General features: G+C 36.7%; 2 protein-coding genes across 2 annotated transcripts; one reads left to right on the top strand and one right to left on the bottom strand.

Annotated features, from left to right (window-relative positions):
• The first annotated feature begins 1,092 nt into the window (after positions 1-1,092).
• LOC132171772 (clathrin light chain 1) lies at positions 1,093-4,644 on the top strand. The gene is made up of 3 exons (XM_059583170.2): positions 1,093-1,589; positions 3,458-3,611; positions 3,869-4,644. The coding sequence occupies exons 1-3, from the start codon at positions 1,177-1,179 to the stop codon at positions 4,319-4,321; spliced, it is 1,020 nt and encodes a 339-aa protein (XP_059439153.2). The 5' UTR covers positions 1,093-1,176; the 3' UTR covers positions 4,322-4,644.
• Positions 4,645-5,275: 631 nt separating this feature from the next.
• Positions 5,276-12,095, bottom strand: LOC132170908 (cold-responsive protein kinase 1). The gene is made up of 7 exons (XM_059582062.2): positions 11,891-12,095; positions 10,910-11,041; positions 9,256-9,368; positions 8,625-8,835; positions 8,290-8,527; positions 6,920-7,070; positions 5,276-5,855 (listed from the first exon to the last, which is right to left on the bottom strand). The coding sequence occupies exons 2-7, from the start codon at positions 10,977-10,979 to the stop codon at positions 5,538-5,540; spliced, it is 1,101 nt and encodes a 366-aa protein (XP_059438045.2). The 5' UTR covers positions 10,980-11,041; positions 11,891-12,095; the 3' UTR covers positions 5,276-5,537.
• Positions 12,096-18,939: the final 6,844 nt, after the last annotated feature.

Below are 18,939 nucleotides of genomic sequence, written 5' to 3'. Positions count from 1 at the left end.
TTCAAAATAAAAATACTAAGGGAAAAATCTACTTTACCCCCTCGAAGTTTCAGGAATTTTTCAATTTAAACCTGAAAGTTTAAAAATTGGCAATGTAATCCCCTTACGTAATTACCCTTAGGCTTTTTTAAAAAAAATTTAGTCAAATTTAACAGAAATTAGTAACGAAAGGTTTAAATTGAAAATTTTTGAAACATTAAGGAGGGTACATTGCTAATTTTTAAACTTTGGGGTTCAAATTGAAAAACTCCTGAAATTTCAGGGAGGTAAAGTGGATTTTTCCCAAATATTAACAAATAACTTAGAACACAATGGACAAAGTTTTTTCCAAATTGGATTGAAAGAGGTTTTTCCATCTAGTTTATAAAATTATGCCTCGTAGCATATGAGAACCATTTTTTTTAATAGTATTATATGAGTAAGAAGAAGTTTTATTAAAAAGACATGGCACTTTTATTTTGAAAAAAAAGGTGACCATGTGAAAGAATATGTTTTCTTATTAGAGAATAGTTCTTTAAAAAAAAAAAAAAAAAGTGAGAAATACAAGTTAAAACACTTATGTCTCTCTTAGAAGTCGGTTTGTAAGAAATTTCTGTTCATTTTTCAAATATACAAAGTTGTGCTTAAACATATAAAAAAACAATTGATTTTACCTTTACGTCACATTAAAACACGATTTAAAAAAAAAAAAAAAAAACTCATTTCCCAAAAATACATTAACAAACATTTTGATCATAAATAAATGATAAAAAAACAATTCTCCAATTTAATCTATGAAATTGACACCATGCTTTATTAAAATACATATAAAAGTTAAAAAAAAAAAAAAATGTATGTAATAATCATATTTTTTTTAAGAAATATTAATTTAATAATAAACTTAATTAGGAGGAAACACAATATGGGGGTAGTTGGTGGTTGCCAAATATCTTGCTTGCGAAAACAGTGTCGTTTTACAATCACTAAACATAAACGGCTAAACGGCTAAACGGCACGTTGCTTGCACCAAGTAATGTATAGATCTCCTTGACAAAATCATTTCCAGTCCCTTCATTTTTCCGTCACCATTAAGTATATAAAAAGTCATAAAGTTAAAAGGTTTCCAAAGCTCTTCCATTTCAGAGAGACACAGAGAGAGAGAGAAAGTGGGTGATTCTTAGAGAGAGAGAGAGAAAGATGTCTTCGTTCGACGCGTACGGCATCGACGGCGAGGAGATGAACGTGAACGCTTCGCACGGCCACTTCGTCGACGACGACGGCGGCGACGATAACTTCACCAGTGGCGGATACGGATCCGGATCCTACTCCAGCTTCCCACCAGCGGGAGGTGACTACTCCGGCTCTTTCCCGTCGGAAGGTAATGTTTCCATCGATCATGCCTCCGCCTCTCCGGAGATCTTCGGATTCGACGATCCGAACCCTAGTTACTCTCAATCTCCGTTCAACCCGATCCACGCGGAGAACGGCAATGGTTACGGTGTAGGTGATAACGGCATCGGAGACGACGTTTTTGTCTCGGACGGGCCGGTGCTTCCGCCGCCGACTGAGATGGAGCCTGATGAAGGCTTCGCTCTTCGCGAATGGAGGCGGTGAGGATTTCAATTCCCTCATTTCTATTTATGTATTGAAATTTTCGCGAGATTGAATTCTCTGATTTTCAGATCCAATTTGAATTTGGTTGCAATCTTTTAGATCTGATGTTTTTGATCTTCTTAGATAGTTATTGCTCAATTTTTCCTTCTTTTTTGTTTATTTAGTTGATATGCTGTTGTAACTGTTGCATCGGAGTGTATTCTGATAGCATGTGCAAGTTGTGCTTTTTGGAGAATATGTATAGAAACTCGTTTGTTTTGATCTTCTTTATGAGAAGAGATCAAGTAAAGTTAGTTTGATTTTAGTGAAGTGCAGCTTAATAAGAAGTAATATTTTTAGTAATGTTTTAATTTTTTTTTTTATAGATTCTCCCTCTCTCTCTCATTTTTTATTTTTTTTTAATATATAGATTAGTAACGTTTTAATTGAATGTATAAGATCATCGTAGTTGATGGCTTAATTCATTATGATCCCTAGGAGATTACTAAGTGCAATGGGATGCGTGCATGTACATGCGCTGCTCTAGTACAATTGTACAAAAACTCTGTCTATCTAGTCTCTGTTCTTCACACAGATTTTTTTTTTCAGCCCGAGAAGTTGGATCCATTTTTTTACGCATAATGCTAAGGGGTATCTTGAGGATCAAATTTTATTGGAACTCAGTGTTATTCATTTGTGTAGCTAGTAAGGAGTCCTCACGCTTGAGCAGCTGGAGCTGGTTTAAACTGGGTAGTGCTATTTGAATGCTTACTATTCTATTAGATCAGAAACATTGGAAGGATTGCTTTAAATTTCCTTTGAATTGGACTGTAGAGGGAAAATGTTCCCCCCTCCCCACCCTCTGTTCATGTTATAACATTGATGTGATTCAGTGGGGTTCTTTAGTAGAAGGGTAGAAATACAAGTGGTCCTGGTATTTCAATGGTTTGACTGTAGACAGCCTTTACTCATATATCCAGTCAATTAGATGCCTCTTTTTGTGCAGAATGACAATGGTTATGACATGATCATACTCATTCCATCATGAATTTTGTTACCTTGATTCCATGTGGTCTGAGCTACATTTGCATACTACAAATGACCTTGTGGTATTGAGATCGGTGGATTAGTTGTTGTCAAAAGTTGTTGGAAATGTAGGAAATTACTTTAGATGACTGTAGGGTCTTGAAGTGAGATGTTGAAACTTAAGTTTTGTGATGCTAATTGCTAAGATGTTACATAAGTTCTTTTGTTCCAGTGGATGAGTGGAGCATTGCTTTCATGCAGGGAGGTCCTTGGATGGTATGCATGTTAGAAGGGACAGGATTTTGTGGGTCTTGGTACTTCTATTGTTGGTCAAAAGGGAAAAGAAGAAAAACTTAAAAGTTAGTAACATCATTGAACCAGCTGTAAGTGATAAGTGTATTTGTGTCTTTAAGTAGAAGCATGAATGATTGCTACCTGGGGACCAATGTTAGTTTTGCAATAGGTGCGTCATGCCAGACTTCTAGTTTTGTTTGCCCATCACCAACCTTTATATAGATGGACATGAATGACGGCCCAGAGATGCTTTCCTTTTCTTAGCCCCCGTCCCTGCCACCAAATAGTCTACATGTGGTAACTGAGGGACTGAGGCAATATGTAAGTTTCATAACTCATGAATATGGGCAACTCTGTTGTAGCAGGGGGAAACGGGGTTAACCTAAAAAAGGGTAAATTTTGTTTGAGAGAATAATTTAATTGATCTGGTTTTTCAAATAGGGAACACCCTCTGTGTTTATTTGCTAATTGTAAATGTGAAGATTCTTTGATCTTTGTAAATTACATTGGAATTACCTGCCAATTAAATTTAAGAAAGAACGAACTGTGAATTTTGCTGGTGCAGTCAAAATGCTATTCTGCTTGAGGAGAAGGAGAAGAGAGAGAAAGAAATGAGAAACCAGATCATCATAGAAGCTGAGGAGTATATACAAGCGTTTTATGAGAAAAGGAAGCTTAATGTTGAGACTAGTAAGGCTGACAACAGAGAAAGGGAGAAGGTAAAATGTTGAAGTAGTTTTTAGTCGAGCCACTTTATTTTCCACTCAAGTAATGTTGTTTAGTAGATTGTTATTCGACTTGATGATGTGACAGTGAAAATCAGACATTGGATCAGTACTGATTATAAAAAAAAAAAAGAGTAATTTTTACTGTCACGTCATCTCAATTATATGGCAGCCGTATAGCAATTTACTAACTCTTTTCACTCTAGTTGTAGTCTTCTTAATGCTAGAATATGGGTGTATTTTTGGTGCAGGTATACTTGGCTACTCAAGAGAAGTTTCATAAAGAGGCAGACAAACAGTACTGGAAAGCAATAGCAGATATCATTCCTTACGAGGTCCCCAACATTGAGAAGAAGAGAGGCAAGAAAGATCAGGACAAGAAGCCCTCAGTCACAGTCATCCAGGGTCCAAAGCCCGGAAAACCCACGGATCTTTCAAGAATGCGCCAAATACTGGTGAAGCTAAAGCACACACCCCCTCCCCACATGATAACACCGCCGCCACCTGCACCTGCCAAGGATGGCAAAGATGGGAAGGAAGGAAAAGATGCTAAAAATGGAAAAGATGCAGCATCAAGTGCCACAACATCTGCAGCAGCAGGAAAGCCGGATTTACCAACCAAAGACGCCGCCTCTAATGGTGCTTCACACACTTCCGAGCAAGAAGTCGTACCTGCTAATGCCGAAGAACAGTCTGCAGCATAACCATAATAGCCATACAACATCTTTCTTATTTGTTCTTCTCCACTTTTCTTTGTTTTTCTTCTGAGTCGCTGTTCTATTTATTCCCTGATTCTAAAATCTTAGTAGTTTGTGTCTTTTACGGAGAATAAGGATTCGTAATGGTTGGTTCCATTTTCTTCAGCTTTGAACTGGGAAGCCTATTCTCTTGTTGTTTTGTAATATGTTGTGATTGAGATTGTTTTCGGCATTTATGATATTAATCTTTTTGTACTAACATTTTATCTCTGGTAAGGATCAAAGTTGTCTGCAAGTTTACATATGCAACCCCTAAGAATTGATGGCGTTACCATTTTCTTTTATATTCTTTTGTGCTGTGAGCAGACAACGTTCTGATGCTGAAAATTGATATACTTCTTGTATACTTTATCGCACCCTTTTAGCACTTTTTAATGAGATTTATTAATTTACAAAAAGAATAAATCTATTCTTTACACCCATTTATTATACTTACTGTACATTAGCAGAGATAGCATGGGTTGAATGACTACTTTAAAGAATAATATTTTTTTACTTTTATTCAACTCATGCCACATCAACAGTGTGAAGGGGATATGATATAATGCTTGTAAAGTGTAGCATTACTCTTTTTCTATAACAAAAAAAAAAATTGCGCTGTGATTAATGCTATTTTTTATACTAATTTATCACTTTTATGTTACACCAGTTGACGTGATGTGTTTTAAGTAATTTTTTATGTCAACACTTAAAACAAATAAAAGTATTGGTCACTTAAAACATGTCACTTCAACCCATATAAAATGGGTATAAATGAGAATAAAGAGTAGCATCGCTCTTAATTATTTTTATGCAAACAGCTCCATATTGTATACACATCAAAAGAGACAGTTTCTTTCATGCATGTTGGAGAGAGAGAGAGAGAGAGAGAGAGAGTATTGGCATTTGCTGTTTCCCTGCTGTTACAACAATATTTTCAGTTATCATAGATGATGATATCAAATAATGCAAAATTGCGTGTATGCTATCCACATGTTGCAAACTTCCTACTCGAAGCAATCCTGGCACAACAAGAAAAGGGAAAGAGATGGAGAGACAGAGAGACTCTGCTTGAACCCTCAACCCAAAGGACAAAAAGAAGTATAAAAAACTATGTAACTTAAAAAGAAGAAAAAAAAAAAAAAAAATTTGTTGCAATGGGAGACCCATGCATTCTATAACCTCATCTAGGGGTTACTTGAGTAATTGTTACTGGGACAGAGCTCATCTGATAGGTGGTAGATTCGGACACTGACCCTTTTTTCGAGGAAGATGCCCCTGAATCAGTGAGAAGACCAGGGGCTGTAAGTTCCTTCTCATTGAGCCGGATGTTCCTTGAAAGCATTTCAACAACCTGGCTCATCAGTGGCCTTCGGTTTGCTGCTGCTTGAGTGCAGAAAAAGGCTACCTTCATGTATCTAATCAATTCTTCCTCGGGAAATTTTTCCAATTCTGGATCCACTAGCTCCAACAGTTTCCCTTCTTCATAGAGCTGCCACGCCTATTGGAAGCAAAAAGTAGTCGTTAAAGCCAAGGAGATGGTAAGGAATCGTATAAGAGCAAAGACCAACAAAGGGGTGCCAGATAGATCGCTATATTTATAGAAAAACAAAAGGAAGAAGAAGATGACAAGAGCACCAGATTCTTTCTTTCGTGTCTTGGCTTTCTTTCTATTTTAGTTTTAATAGAGATCAGCCGCAAAAATTCTATCATCCATCTAATTGCAGACCTAGATTCTCAGTTAACAAAAGTAAATACTATTTATGGTTGATAGAGAGAGAGAGAGGTCAATGGTCCTTTTGGCCAAGTAGCACATCCATAAATATGGGGTGGTGTGTAAGGTTGGGGGTTCCAGTCCCTGTTGTAGGATTTGGCTTAAGTGGTGTATAAAAAATTATAGGAAATCTCTTGTATTTTTTTTGAGAGAGAGTTGAATTAAATCTGAACCATTAAAGAAACAATAGAAGATCTTATATCGATTTTTTGCAGCACCTAAGCCAAATCCTTGATGTATGTAAGTAAATTACCAAGAGAGAGAGAAGGTCAATGGTCCTTTTGGCCAAGTAGCACATCCATAAATATGGGGTGGTGTGTAAGGTTGGGGGTTCCAGTCCCTGTTGTAGGATTTGGCTTAAGTGGTGTATAAAAAATTATAGGAAATCTCTTGTATTTTTTTTGAGAGAGAGTTGAATTAAATCTGAACCATTAAAGAAACAATAGAAGATCTTATATCGATTTTTTGCAGCACCTAAGCCAAATCCTTGATGTATGTAAGTAAATTACCAAGAGAGAGAGAAGACGAAGAAACTGCTTTACAATTACAACTAAAAACTATTTTTGCAATAAATGAATGAGCATGTTGACTATTTTTTTGTAAAAGTGTAAGATCTTAAACTAGAAAAATGTAGTAGGATAATCATTTTTTCTTTTTTGCCAATTACTAAAATAATATATCAAGGCAAAGAAGGAAGAAACTAGATTGCCAACTCATTAATGAGGGGAGCAGCAGATGTCAGAAGCTACTGAGAATCTTGTTAAAAAAAGGAAAGGGCAAAACCAACGCACCCATTCTAAGAGAAATTTCTCCATTCCTCCCCAGTTCGCCCTTGCACTGCTTCTGCCACTAATTATTTCAAGCACAAGCACTCCAAAACTGTAAACATCAGCTTTCATGGTCAACTGACCACCCAAGGCATATTCTGGTGCCAAATAACCACTGCAGAGAACAAAAGCAAGGCATGAATTTATGTATCTGCCTTCACTTATTACATAAAGTTTAAATCTAAATTTCAACTTTAGACTGAAGGCCTTCTACAGTTTTTACGTCATTATACAACTCCAATGTGTTCGATGACTCGAACACATTTTCCTTCTAATAAATTGGAAACATCTAAATCATAGTAGATAAAAGTTGAAATGCCGATTATGTCGGGGAAAAGTACAAACTGACCAAGTTTCAAAATACACAATCTTTTGTAATGAATCATTAAAATAATTATCAAAATATCCTGATGCTCTAGTTTGAAAATCAACAAAAAAGAAATGGAAGACAAGAAAAAAATACTCTAAATTTCTCTCTTTTGTTTATATTTTTTTTGTTAAAGGAAAACTAAAAGAGGACATGTTTTGACGATATTTATCCTAAATGTTGACAAAATAAGGCATGCAAATTCATCAAGCTACTATAATCAAGATCTAGGAGTAAAATTATAACAGAAGTAATTCATTCCGAATTGGACTAGGGCAAATAAAAATATATGCAGGAGTACTTTATTGGAACACACATAAGAGACACAATCTTAATATATCTCACTAGCAATAATCAATCATTTGAGAATTAGTTATTGATGGAAGTCTTTAAAAAAATTATTATTTTACTTCCCTTAATAAAAGGATTAAGAACGCTTGAATCTAATTTTTATTCCAGTGTTGTCTAAAATCATCTTTCAAGTTCTAGTGTTTATAAGTACCTGATTCTTGACAAGCTCCAATGGTGCATTGGGAACCTTTTGTTATGTGTAGAGTTTTATCACATCTTCTTTATCCATTTTATTTCTTCTAGCGTATACTTTCAAATGCATGTGGTTCAGACTACACCAATCAAGCTAGCAGTACAAAGATTCTTGTTTTTATGCCTCATATGGTGGTTTAAAACGGTAAAATCTGTTCTGAAATATAATTTTCAAGGATCCTGTTTAATGCAGCTACAGCTCAAATTGTGGCTATCTCCATGCATTTTCAGATTTGCGCTTTTAAGATTCAAAGAATAAAACCACCAATTTTTGGAAGTTCCTGCTGCAGCACACTTACGAATAACTTGTCCAGAATAGCTATGATCACAAAAACTTGTATACTAAGGATTTTTTAATGATGTGAGGAAGATGTAATGACAAATATGAAATAACAGTCAACTGAAAATTTGAAAGACAACATACGTTGTTCCCGCAATTCTTGTGCTAATGTGAGTGATGTCATCTGGGAAAAGTTTAGCCAGCCCAAAGTCTCCAATTTTTGGGTTTAAATCTTTGTCTAGAAGTATATTACTGGCTTTGATGTCTCTATGCACAATATGTGGTACAAGTTCTTCATGAAGAAACGCAAGACCCCTAGCAGTGCCTAGGCAAATAGCAGATCTTTTTTCCCAATCCAGTCTGATGTTTGCGCCGTTTGAACCTACAAACATGAGGAAAATAAATTACGTTTTTAATCCTACATTGTGTGTAAAGACATCGAGTTCATCTTGCAGACTAAATGGTTTTCTCTGAATTACCTAATAATGCCCTATCAAGGCTGTTATTTTCTGCATATTCATAGACCAAAATGCGGTCAGATTCTTCAGCACAGCACCCCACCAACTCAATAAGATTTGGATGCCTGACATTTGATATAGTATCGATTTCGGTCATAAATTCACGTAATCCTTGCTTTGACTGGGCAGAAAGTTTCTTCACAGCAACTTCTATCCCACGTTTTAGGGTTCCCTAGCAAAATTGCATATATGAGACTTTGTTGTTTACCAATGAAGCAATTCCAATTTGATACAAATGTAATGTTTAATCTTTATATTTTTTAGGTTGTCAGCAATCAGGTTTCAAGTTTTTTGGTGCAAAATTTTTGCAGCAACCAATGAAAGGTGCTTTCCCATGACACTGAAAGCCTGGAGTAAAAAATAATTTACATTCCAAGTGGAAGTCTCATAATTTCTCATAAAAAATAACCACGACAATGACATGGGCAATGAAAAAAAAAAAAAAACAAAAAAACAGGAGTACCCATCTGTCTAAATAGTTCTATAAGTACGCCTAAAGAATATTCATAATAACTACAAATTTTTCAAAATGTTAACTGCATGCTAATCCTGTAAAAATTAAAAAGGTAAAATCATTTGTATATTCGGATACCTTGTAAACAGTTCCAAAACCTCCCCGCCCTAACTTGTTGCTTGGATGAAAATTATCTGTTGCCAAACTTAATTCATCGTAGGAGAAATGTTTAATGTTCCCAAGTAAGTTCCCTAGGCAACAAAAGCAAGCGAAGGAACAAATAGAAAATCATAAAAGATGAAATAGAACGTTTAGCAATGTATGGAAAGCTGGAGAAAAGAGGGAATAAAAGGTTCTATAAAAATATCACCAATGACTTTAAATTAAAACAGATGAGAAATAGTTGGAACCCAAAGCATGGCTGCACTGCTAGTCTGCTACTTCCTATTTACAGGTAGACTATAATAATAAAATGAACCCAAGTACTGATAGTCTGATGAACATTTTTGACACTTAATGGCCTTTCCAAAGCTTTTATGAGAATACACCCAGTGCACCTGAATAACTCTTTTTCAAGTCAGACTTAATACAAAGAGGTGTTAAAACAGAGGCAGCTTCACTGGTCAAATCAGGATCTCCCATTCTTACAGTCTGGGCCAATCTTAAATTGAGCTAATAATTTCAGTGATTCAGATAATGTAGAAGAATTGACCCACAATCAAAATGGATTAGAATTCTATCCTTTTATGCTGATTAAACAAAAATATGACATGTACAAGACATCATGGGACAAGTTGGTTGAGGGTATATTATTATTATTATTATCTTTTTTATAAGGTTGGAGTAGAGTAAAATGATAAGGTTGCGGCAAAGAGAGAGGATTTCTTTGTGAAAGAATAATAAAAATAATTACATTTTTTAAAGACACTTTGAAAGCCCTCATAATAATTCAACATAAAACTGCATCTGGCTTTGAACAGGGTAATGCATCAGCTAATCTCAAATAACCATTTATGGCGTTTTGAGTTTCACGTTCATATACATGTGCCATCCTTAAAGAATGCCCCATTACAACAGTGTCCAAATCCCTGAATACATTAAAGAATCAAATTTTCAAGCTGATCAGAAGTATCTCAAAGTTTGTTTTCCATAAACCGAACATGGTTGTCATTACTTGCACCAGCTAAATCATTTAAGTTCATGACCCAACCTCTTTAACAGTACAACTTTTTGTTCATGTCTATTAGCTAAGGTTTTGTTCATGTCTATTGATGAGAAAATATTTAATCATTATAAGCTCCACATGTCGGGTTAACAGTACAACTTTTTCTTTTCTTTGTTTGGGAGGGGGGGAATGCAAAATAATGTAAAATAAATTCCAGAGACACTAAATCATTTAAGTTCATGACCCCCAACCTCTTCTGAAGCATGAATACGCATGTAGTTATAAGATGGATTTTCTATATAAGTTTTAGAGATCAAGTCAATATAGAAGAAACATCAACAGATCTTTTTTCCCTGCTCTTTATAAAGAAGTAGAAATAGCATCCCATAATATGCAAAGAAGGTGGCTCATACAAAATCACACCAAAAGAACTCCTCAAAATGTTTCCATGTGTCACAAACAGTGTTACAATGTTAGTAAAACACACATGCGCATGGGTGAAAAGCTCCTCAAGGTAACAGACATGTTATGCAACATACATAATGCAGACAATATGTTGGAATTCAATTTCTGATGTAGTTAACAGAATCTAAAATATGAAAAAAGAGTGCTCTTTTAAGTCCTTACCCTCTATTTCATGATGAGCAGAACTTTTTCTCCTCCTGATTTTTGAGGCCCCAAAGCAGCTACAACTCATTATTGTCTGAGATATGCGATTTCCTATCTTCTTGGTTTAAAATTATACCCTCCACATGAAAACTGAAATGGGACAAGAAAGGGATCACTCCATATAATTGATTAAAAGAAAAACCCGGTTTGTCTTTCCTGAGCTTTATGTTATTCCATATTTTTATTCACCAAGGAAGATATAAGGATTAGAAACAGATTAAAATCCACTGAAATTCAATTTATGACCTTATCAAAATTACTTCAGATTTCCTAAAGCCTTCCGAGTATCTTTTCATCATTTTTCTTTGTATTCTCCCCATCTAGGTTGAGGAAATTTTCAATCATCATATTAGGAAACAGAGGGACTACTCAATTTTCACATTTCGTTACACGCCGGCTCTTAGACATCAATTTCTACACATTAAACAGAACACATCGCCCTTGCAACCACTCCTCACACCTCAACTCTTTAAAACAAAATTCGCTTTTTGACATCAATCAACTCCCAAACTGCTCATTCATTTGCCTGAAAAGACATTCCAAAGAGCTACTCGGCCGCTCACAGCAACTTGAGACACTTACATAATTAATATTTCCAAGATTATATATTCTACAAATCAATTGCTAATACACACTCCCACACACAAATTCTTTGTCACTGACCAACAACCATCTTGCATTTACCAAGTCAAACATAACAATTTCTTCTTCTTTTTTTATGAAGAACAAAAAATTCCAGCATTATTTAATCACTTGGAAATCGAATTTAGGTTTAGCCTAATAAAAATCAAAAATCGATACCACAAAACTCCCGTGCATTATAACCAAAAAATATTCAGACAATTCAAGCTCGCAGCGGATCCACAACCAGCAAAAATCTCCAACTAAACACAAGCCAATCTAAAACTTCGTTCTTAATCAATAATATTAAAGAATTACCTCGTTAATCGAGTAGTCCTGGAGCTGAAGTCTTCCAATCCGGTCACGAACACCAGGAAGGAGCGCTGGAGAAACAATAAGAAATAGTGGTTTTCAAATTTGTCGCCGGTTTTTGTTTCTTGAAATCTTCAACAGTAACAATAGTCAATAATTATACTATACTATTAGTGGTGATTATATGGTCGTTGGGGGAGGCTATGCGTGTGAGCCTTTTCTTTTTGTTGTAATTCGTCGTCGTCTTGTTCCCAGTGGAAAGGTGAGAAATGGCCACGTCGTAAGCACGAGCCCGCTCTTTTCTTTTCTCCGTTTTTGCGTGTTCCCAATCACCTGTCCCGCCTGAGAGCGACCGTTACCGCCAATTAGCGTTTCTTTTAACATTTTGTTTTATTCTAATTTTTACTATAAAATTCTTAGGAAGAAATTATATAAATCCCATTTTTATTTTATATCTATTTCATAATTTTAACGTACGATTTGAAGAAGTGATTTTTAAAAGCATAATTAAGAGTCTGGTAAAATTGTGGTTTGACCTTTAAAATTAAGGGTGAGTATTGGTTTGGTTCGGTAGAACTATTATCGATCAATTTATTAAAATTATTGATTAAATCAGTTAATTCATTGATTTCATTTCGATAACAAATTATTTCGAAATTTTTGGTTAATTTCAATTATAAAATTTTATACCGATTAACCGAACCGAACCGACGTCAGTATAAAAAATTCATATCGATTTTCGACTCACTTAAGTCGGTTGACAGTTAATTTCGGTTCGGTCATAATCGGTAGGCATTTTCAGACAATTGGTAGGCAAATTTTTTTGCGTTTTGAAATTGTAATTTTTAAAAACGCAATCTCAAACAATTTATTTTTTACGATTTGGTTTAAAATTACATTTTTTGTTTATAAAATCTAAGGCAAGATTACTAAGTCAAGTATTGTGAACTATTTGTCATTGCAACGTAATAAAAAAGTTATAATAAATGATGTAATATTACAAATATTTTTATTAACTTTATAGTAAAAATAGTAATTTGATATTTTTAAAAAAGAAATTAATTAAAATCATAATTATTAACGGTTTTTATTTTCTAATATTTTTTCTTTGAAATTATTGTTTGGTTTTGAGTGGGGAATCAAGTTGTGATTATTAAAGTCAAGGAAGAACAGCTGGACTTGATTAACATTATGGTTCCATTATAGGGTAGGTAGTTAAGAAATCGATTTGGGAGATTGACTTTTGGGGGTATAATAGAAAATTCACCAAGTCTATTTTAAATCAACGGTAAAACTGCAAAATGACAAAACTGGATAATATTGGAATGCGACAAAAAAAAAAAAAAAAGGTTTAAATTGATATTTGCTTATTTATTTATGCTTCCGAGTTAAGTTGGAAGATTTTTCTAACTCCTTCGGTTAAATTAATATTTATTTTTTAATGAGCATAATATTTACGTGTAATTATATTCTTTAAGGTTGTGTTTGTTTTTATTTAAACACAAATTACACGGCAAATTATTCTCGTTAATAGTCAGAAAGGTCTGCTTAGGAAATTTGATTGGTGCTGATGAGATGGGGTAGAGAAAAACTACTAAACCAATAAGATTACTTGATTATGTTTCCCCTTTCCTTGAGCTGGGGTAGGGTGGAGAAATTAGTGGGAATTGATAAAGTTGGTCTACAAACGTCAAACCGCGCTCACCAAGACAACAGTTGATTACTTGATTATGTTTCCCCTTTCCTTAAATCAGTAGTTTACAACTGGCTTTTTGTTCTAGATAAAGTTTCATGGTCATTTAGCCGTTGATCTTACTTATCGTTTATTTATTATTTAAACATTAACATCATTAATTCTATAATTTAATAAAACATAGAAAAGTTCTCTCACTCGGCCGCCATTAATTTTGATATAAACCGAGGAGTGAGATTTGAGACGCCGTGGGAGGAGGGAGCCAATCCCCCTCCCTTTTACTCCCTTATTGAGTTGTTTCTTCTTCTCCCTCTCCTTTTCGTCTCCTTGGAGGTCTTTTTATCCACTTCTTTAAAAGCCCTATCCTGCAAATCAGATCTCTCGACAATCAACACCAATTTTCCACAATTTTTATTGCGTCTCTCGCCCGATCTGTCAACGTTCTCAGCTTGAAATCTTTCGAAAATAGATCTACTTTCTTATGCCAGACCCAGCATGACACAAGCCTCCCCACTGACCACCTCCTGCCCTGCCATCCTCTGGTGTTTTCTGAAAAACTTTGAGAAGGTTTATTCCAAGTTGATAATTTTACAAGTACAATACAATTGTATATATATATTAGAACTTGACCTAATGCAGAACAAAATCAAAAATATTACAAGGGATTCTATACTAAACAAATCTACTAGCATCTTTCCTTGTTGTCCAAGTTATTGCCTAATTGTGCAACTTGCCCTTTAGAACATATTAGATCACAGGCTGTATCCTTGAGGAAATCTTCTCTGTGTGCTATCATAAGTGGATTCCAGACATCTTTCCATATTGGTTCAAATTTACTGCAGCTGCGGGATTGACTTGCGCTTGATCGCATGTGGTCTGTGATCGATCGGAATCGGGCTTGATTCTCGACTTTTGCTTCTGTTAGTGCGATCGATTTTGCGCTTGATCTTGCGATCGATCGCACTTGAACTTGATTCTGGACTTCGGCTTCTGGTAGTGCGATCGATGTTGCGCTCGATTGCACTCGATCTGCACTCAAGCTCTTGATAGCTTGATGTACTTTAACACCCCCCCGCAAGTTGATTGGGGGAGGAACCACCAACAACTTGGACTTTAGAGCTAGAAATTGGGCTGATGGTAATCCTTTGGTAAACAAGTCAGCTACCTGATCATAGGTGGAGATAAACTTAATTAAAATATCTCGGTTAAGCACCTTCTCCCTCACAAAATGATAGTCCACCTCCATATGTTTTGTTCTAGCATGGAAAACAGGATTAGAGGCCAAGGCTAGGGCACCAATGTTATCACACCACAAGACTAGTGGCAGAGCTAGATGAACCTTGATTTCTTTGAGCAACATTCAAATCTAGAATAGTTCTGCTGTAGTGATAGAGAGGGACCTATACTCTGCTTTAGTGCTAGATCTGGAGACTACAGCTTGTTTCTTGGCACTCCAGGCAATTAGACAATCTCCTAAGAACACTGCAAACCCAGTGGTGGACCTACAGTCATCTGGACATCCAGCTCAATCTGAATTACATAAGGCATTCAGTTGAAGATTACTCTTGGTGAAATGCAGACTATGGTCAGTGGTGCCAATGAGGTACCTGAGCACTCTCTTTGTTGCAATCCAATGAGTAGATGAGGGTGCATGCATGTGCTGGCATAATTGGTTAACTGAGTACGCAATTTCTGGCTGTGTGAGTGTGCAGTACTGTAGAGCTCCCACAACCTGTCTATAAGTGGTGGGATCTGTCAAGGGTTCCCCATCAAACCTGGATAATTTGGAGCTAGAGGTGCAAAGGGTCTTGGATGGTTTAGAGTCAGCCATATGTGTCTTGTGCAGCAATTCTGAGATGTATTTGGTTTGACAGACATGGATTCCAAAGGTATCTCGAGTGACCTGAATGTCGAGGAAGAAGCTCAATGGTCTTAGGTCTTTGAGAGGAAATTCTCTCTGCATGTGAGAAATGATACCCTGAATAATTGAAGAGTGTGTGCCTGTGTTGATAATATCATCCACATACACCAGTATATAGATCTGAATGGATCCTTGAAGATAGATAAAGAGTGAGGTGTCAACTAGTGAACCCTTGAACCCCAGCTCACAAAGAAAGGTAGATAACCTGTGGAACCATGCTTGGGGAGCCTGTTTTAAGCCATAGATAGTTTTGTGGAGCCTACAGACCATGTTAGGATGAGCCTTGTCAATGAAACCAGGAGGCTGCTGCATATAAACTTCTTCAGTTAAGTGCCCCTGGAAAAATGCATTTGAAACATCAAGGTGTTTAATTATCCAATCAAAATGAACAGCTAGAGCAAGGATGACTCGAATAGTAGATGGTTTGATAACTGGACTGAATGTCTCAGTGTAGTCAACCCCACTTCTTTGATCGAACCCTTTAGCCACCAGCCTTGCTTTATATCTCTCCAGACTCCCATCACTTTTCTTTTGATTTTGAAAACCCACTTGTTTTGAATAACATTATGGTGAGAGGGTCTAGGGCAAAGAGACCAAGTGTTATTGGACTGCAGGGCATCATATTCTTGTTGCATAGCCTCCATCCATCTATAGTCAATTGCAGCCTGGCGATAAGACACTAGTTCCAAATCAAGCACATTCGTGTGATAAAGTTGGAAATTTGGAAAAGATTTAGGTTTTAAGGACCCAGTTTTGGACCTTGTGGTCATGGAGTGTGTTGGTTGAGGTGGTGAGGCTGCTGAGGTGATGGGTAAGGTAGAAGGGATAGCAAGAGTGGAATGTTCATGAATAGTGGGTGCAGGTGTGGGAGTGGGAGGTAAATTATGGGTAATAGGATTGATGTTTGCTACAGTGGTAGGTGATAGGGAAGCTGAGGTTGTGGCTATTGCGGTTTGAGTTGTGTCAGGAGGAGTAGATGCTGTAGTAGGGTCAGAATCAGTAGGTGAAGAAAAAGTGAGAGGTAAAGAAACTGGAAGTAACAGAGGGGCATCACCTTGTGCATTGACCTTGGATGGAAATTGTGTAGTGGCTTGATCTTTGGCAGGGAAGGAATCTTCATTGAAAATGACATGCTTAGACAAATAAGCCTTGTTGGTCACTGGATCTAGACACTTGTAGCCAACATAATTGTACCCTAGAAAGATACAAGGTTTGGACCTATAGTCTAACTTATGCAAGCCATAGGGTCTAAGAAGAGGATAGCAAAGACAGCCAAAGACCTTGAGCTTTTGATAATCTGGATTTCAATGGTAGAGTTTGAAATAAGGTGACTGATGATCTAACACAGGAGTAGGCAATCTATTTATTATATAAACTGTAGTGAGGAAAGCATCAACCCAATACCTATTTGAAAGTTGGGAGTGTGCTAAGAGAGTGAGACCTGTTTCAAGAATATGCCTAGGTTTCCTTTCAGCTAAGCCATTTTGTTGTGAGGTGTATGGACAAGACTTTCTGTGCTGAATTCCATTATTGATGAGGAAGGATTGAAATTGGTTGGAGGTAAATTCTCCTCCACCATCAGATTGAAACTGTTTGATTTTAGAGGTGAATTGATTTTCAACAAGGAGTTTGAATTTGACAAAATTTTCAAAAACTTCAGATTTATGGTGAAGTGGGTATATCCAGGTGAACCTAGACCAGTCATCAACAAATATAACATGATACTTATATCCACTAACAGATTGCACATGAGAAGTCCAAATGTCACTATGTATTAAGTCTAAGGGTTGATGAGAGATGCGATTAGATGTATGAGAGGGCTGCCTTTTGCTTTTACCAAGTTGACATGAAACACAAGATGCAGTTTTATTGAAATTGAAATTGGAAACAGGAAGGGAATTGTCTTTAACAATTTGATTGACAATATCCAAAGATGGATGTCCTAATCTAGAGTGCCACACTAACGAGGTGGTCTTTATTCTTATGAAAGCTGTAAAAGTCTTGTGTCTCTTGTGAAGATTTCTTCCTAGCCAAAGTGGATACAAGCCATTTTCACTCCTCCCCTCTAAGAGTATTGCATGGGTCAGCAGGTCCTTGATGTAATAATGAGAGGAAGTTAGAATGAAGTGGCAGCAATTATCATGACAGAATTTTTGTATAGAAAGTAAATTAGCAGATGCTTGGGGATAATGCAAGATATTATTTAATTTAAAAGAGGAATGAGAGGTTTGTAAAAGGGAAGAACCAATGTTCTCAATTTGAAGTCCAGTGCCACTGCCTACTGCAACCTCCTCAGTTTGCTGGAATGGCTGCTGAATCTGCAGATTTTCAAGTTGGTTGGTTATGTGTGCATTGGCTCCACTATCTGCCAGCCATTGCTCCTCATAGGCAGAGTTGGAGTGAGCAGCCATGGCTGCTAGTTGTCTAGGTGGATTTTTGCCTTGGAATGCATAGTCCATCCTGTGGAAGCAGTCAATTGCCAAGTGACTTGTTCTACCATAGATTTGACAGGGTGCTCTGGAGCCATGGGAGAAAGAATTTCTTGGCTCCAAGGGGCCTGAATGCATCTGCCTGTTCCCTTGATTGTTATGAAATTCTGGTCCTATGGTGTAGTACTGATGGGTACCTTGAGGAGGGCCTCCATTGAATCGTTGAGATCCACGGTTGGATTGTTGAAAGTATGGTCTAGAGGATGAAAAATCATTACTTGGTCTAGGTGTGAAACCTCTTGGTGAAAATCTGGATTGGAAAGGTGGTCTGCCTTTTGATCGTTGGGAATGTATAGGTCTTTGAGCAGTGAGGGCAAAGGTGGAGCTATCTACTGCTTGCTGGTGCTGCAGCTGCTGTTGTTTGAGGAGCATTTCATGGCTGAGGAGTTCATCTTGAAAGTCTTCAAAACTGATCTCATTTGCTCTGGTGTGAAATGAGTAGGTTGTGATGAAATGAGTGAAGAAAGGGTTCAATCCATTTAGGATTGAGGAGATGAGTTCTTCATTTGGTATAGGATTATCTGCTGCATTTAGCTGATCTGCCAGGACTTTAGCAAATTGCATATAGTTTGCACACGTCTTTGGACCTTGAGAGAGACCCTGCATTTGCTTTTTCAAGTGGGAGATTCTAGATTTGGACTTTGAGGCAAACTTGGTGGCCAAGGCAGTCCAAGCCTGGTGTGAGGTGTTCATCCCATACACTGTGGCTAGAACCTTTTCTGAGAGAGATGCTGTAATTATGCTAAGAAGGTATTGATCCTTCTTGTACCAGATTGAGAATTCTGGATTGGGAATTTCTTTCCCTACTTCATCAGTGATTGTCTTTGGAGGGCATGATTCTGACCCATCTACAAATCCCATTAGATCATGGGTTCGAAGTATAGGATTGATTTGTGTCAACCAGCTTGTATAGTTTCCAAACTCAAGTTTTATGAGTGAATTCTGGGTGGTG

This window comes from Corylus avellana, chromosome 1 (genome assembly GCF_965113065.1).
Source record: "Corylus avellana chromosome 1, dhCorAvel1.hap1.2, whole genome shotgun sequence".
NCBI lineage: Eukaryota > Viridiplantae > Streptophyta > Magnoliopsida > Fagales > Betulaceae > Corylus > Corylus avellana.
Note: the sequence above shows the minus strand (reverse complement) of the source record. Positions and strands in the feature narration are given on the sequence as shown.

What these genes read in the sequence shown, in the direction of transcription:
- LOC132170908 (XM_059582062.2), bottom strand. Translation starts at nt 10,979, where the DNA reads ATGAGTTGTAGCTGCTTTGGGGCCTCAAAAATCAGGAGGAGAAAAAGT. An exon ending in GTTTTGGAACTGTTTACAAG is followed by an intron (nt 8,836 to 9,255) that starts GTATCCGAATAT and finishes CAATTTTGCTAG; the next exon opens with GGAACCCTAAAACGTGGGAT. An exon ending in AGAAATTTCTCTTAGAATGG is followed by an intron (nt 5,856 to 6,919) that starts GTGCGTTGGTTT and finishes TGCTTCCAATAG; the next exon opens with GCGTGGCAGCTCTATGAAGA.
- LOC132171772 (XM_059583170.2), top strand. Translation starts at nt 1,177, where the DNA reads ATGTCTTCGTTCGACGCGTACGGCATCGACGGCGAGGAGATGAACGTG. An exon ending in GCTCTTCGCGAATGGAGGCG is followed by an intron (nt 1,590 to 3,457) that starts GTGAGGATTTCA and finishes TTGCTGGTGCAG; the next exon opens with TCAAAATGCTATTCTGCTTG. An exon ending in ACAACAGAGAAAGGGAGAAG is followed by an intron (nt 3,612 to 3,868) that starts GTAAAATGTTGA and finishes TTTTTGGTGCAG; the next exon opens with GTATACTTGGCTACTCAAGA.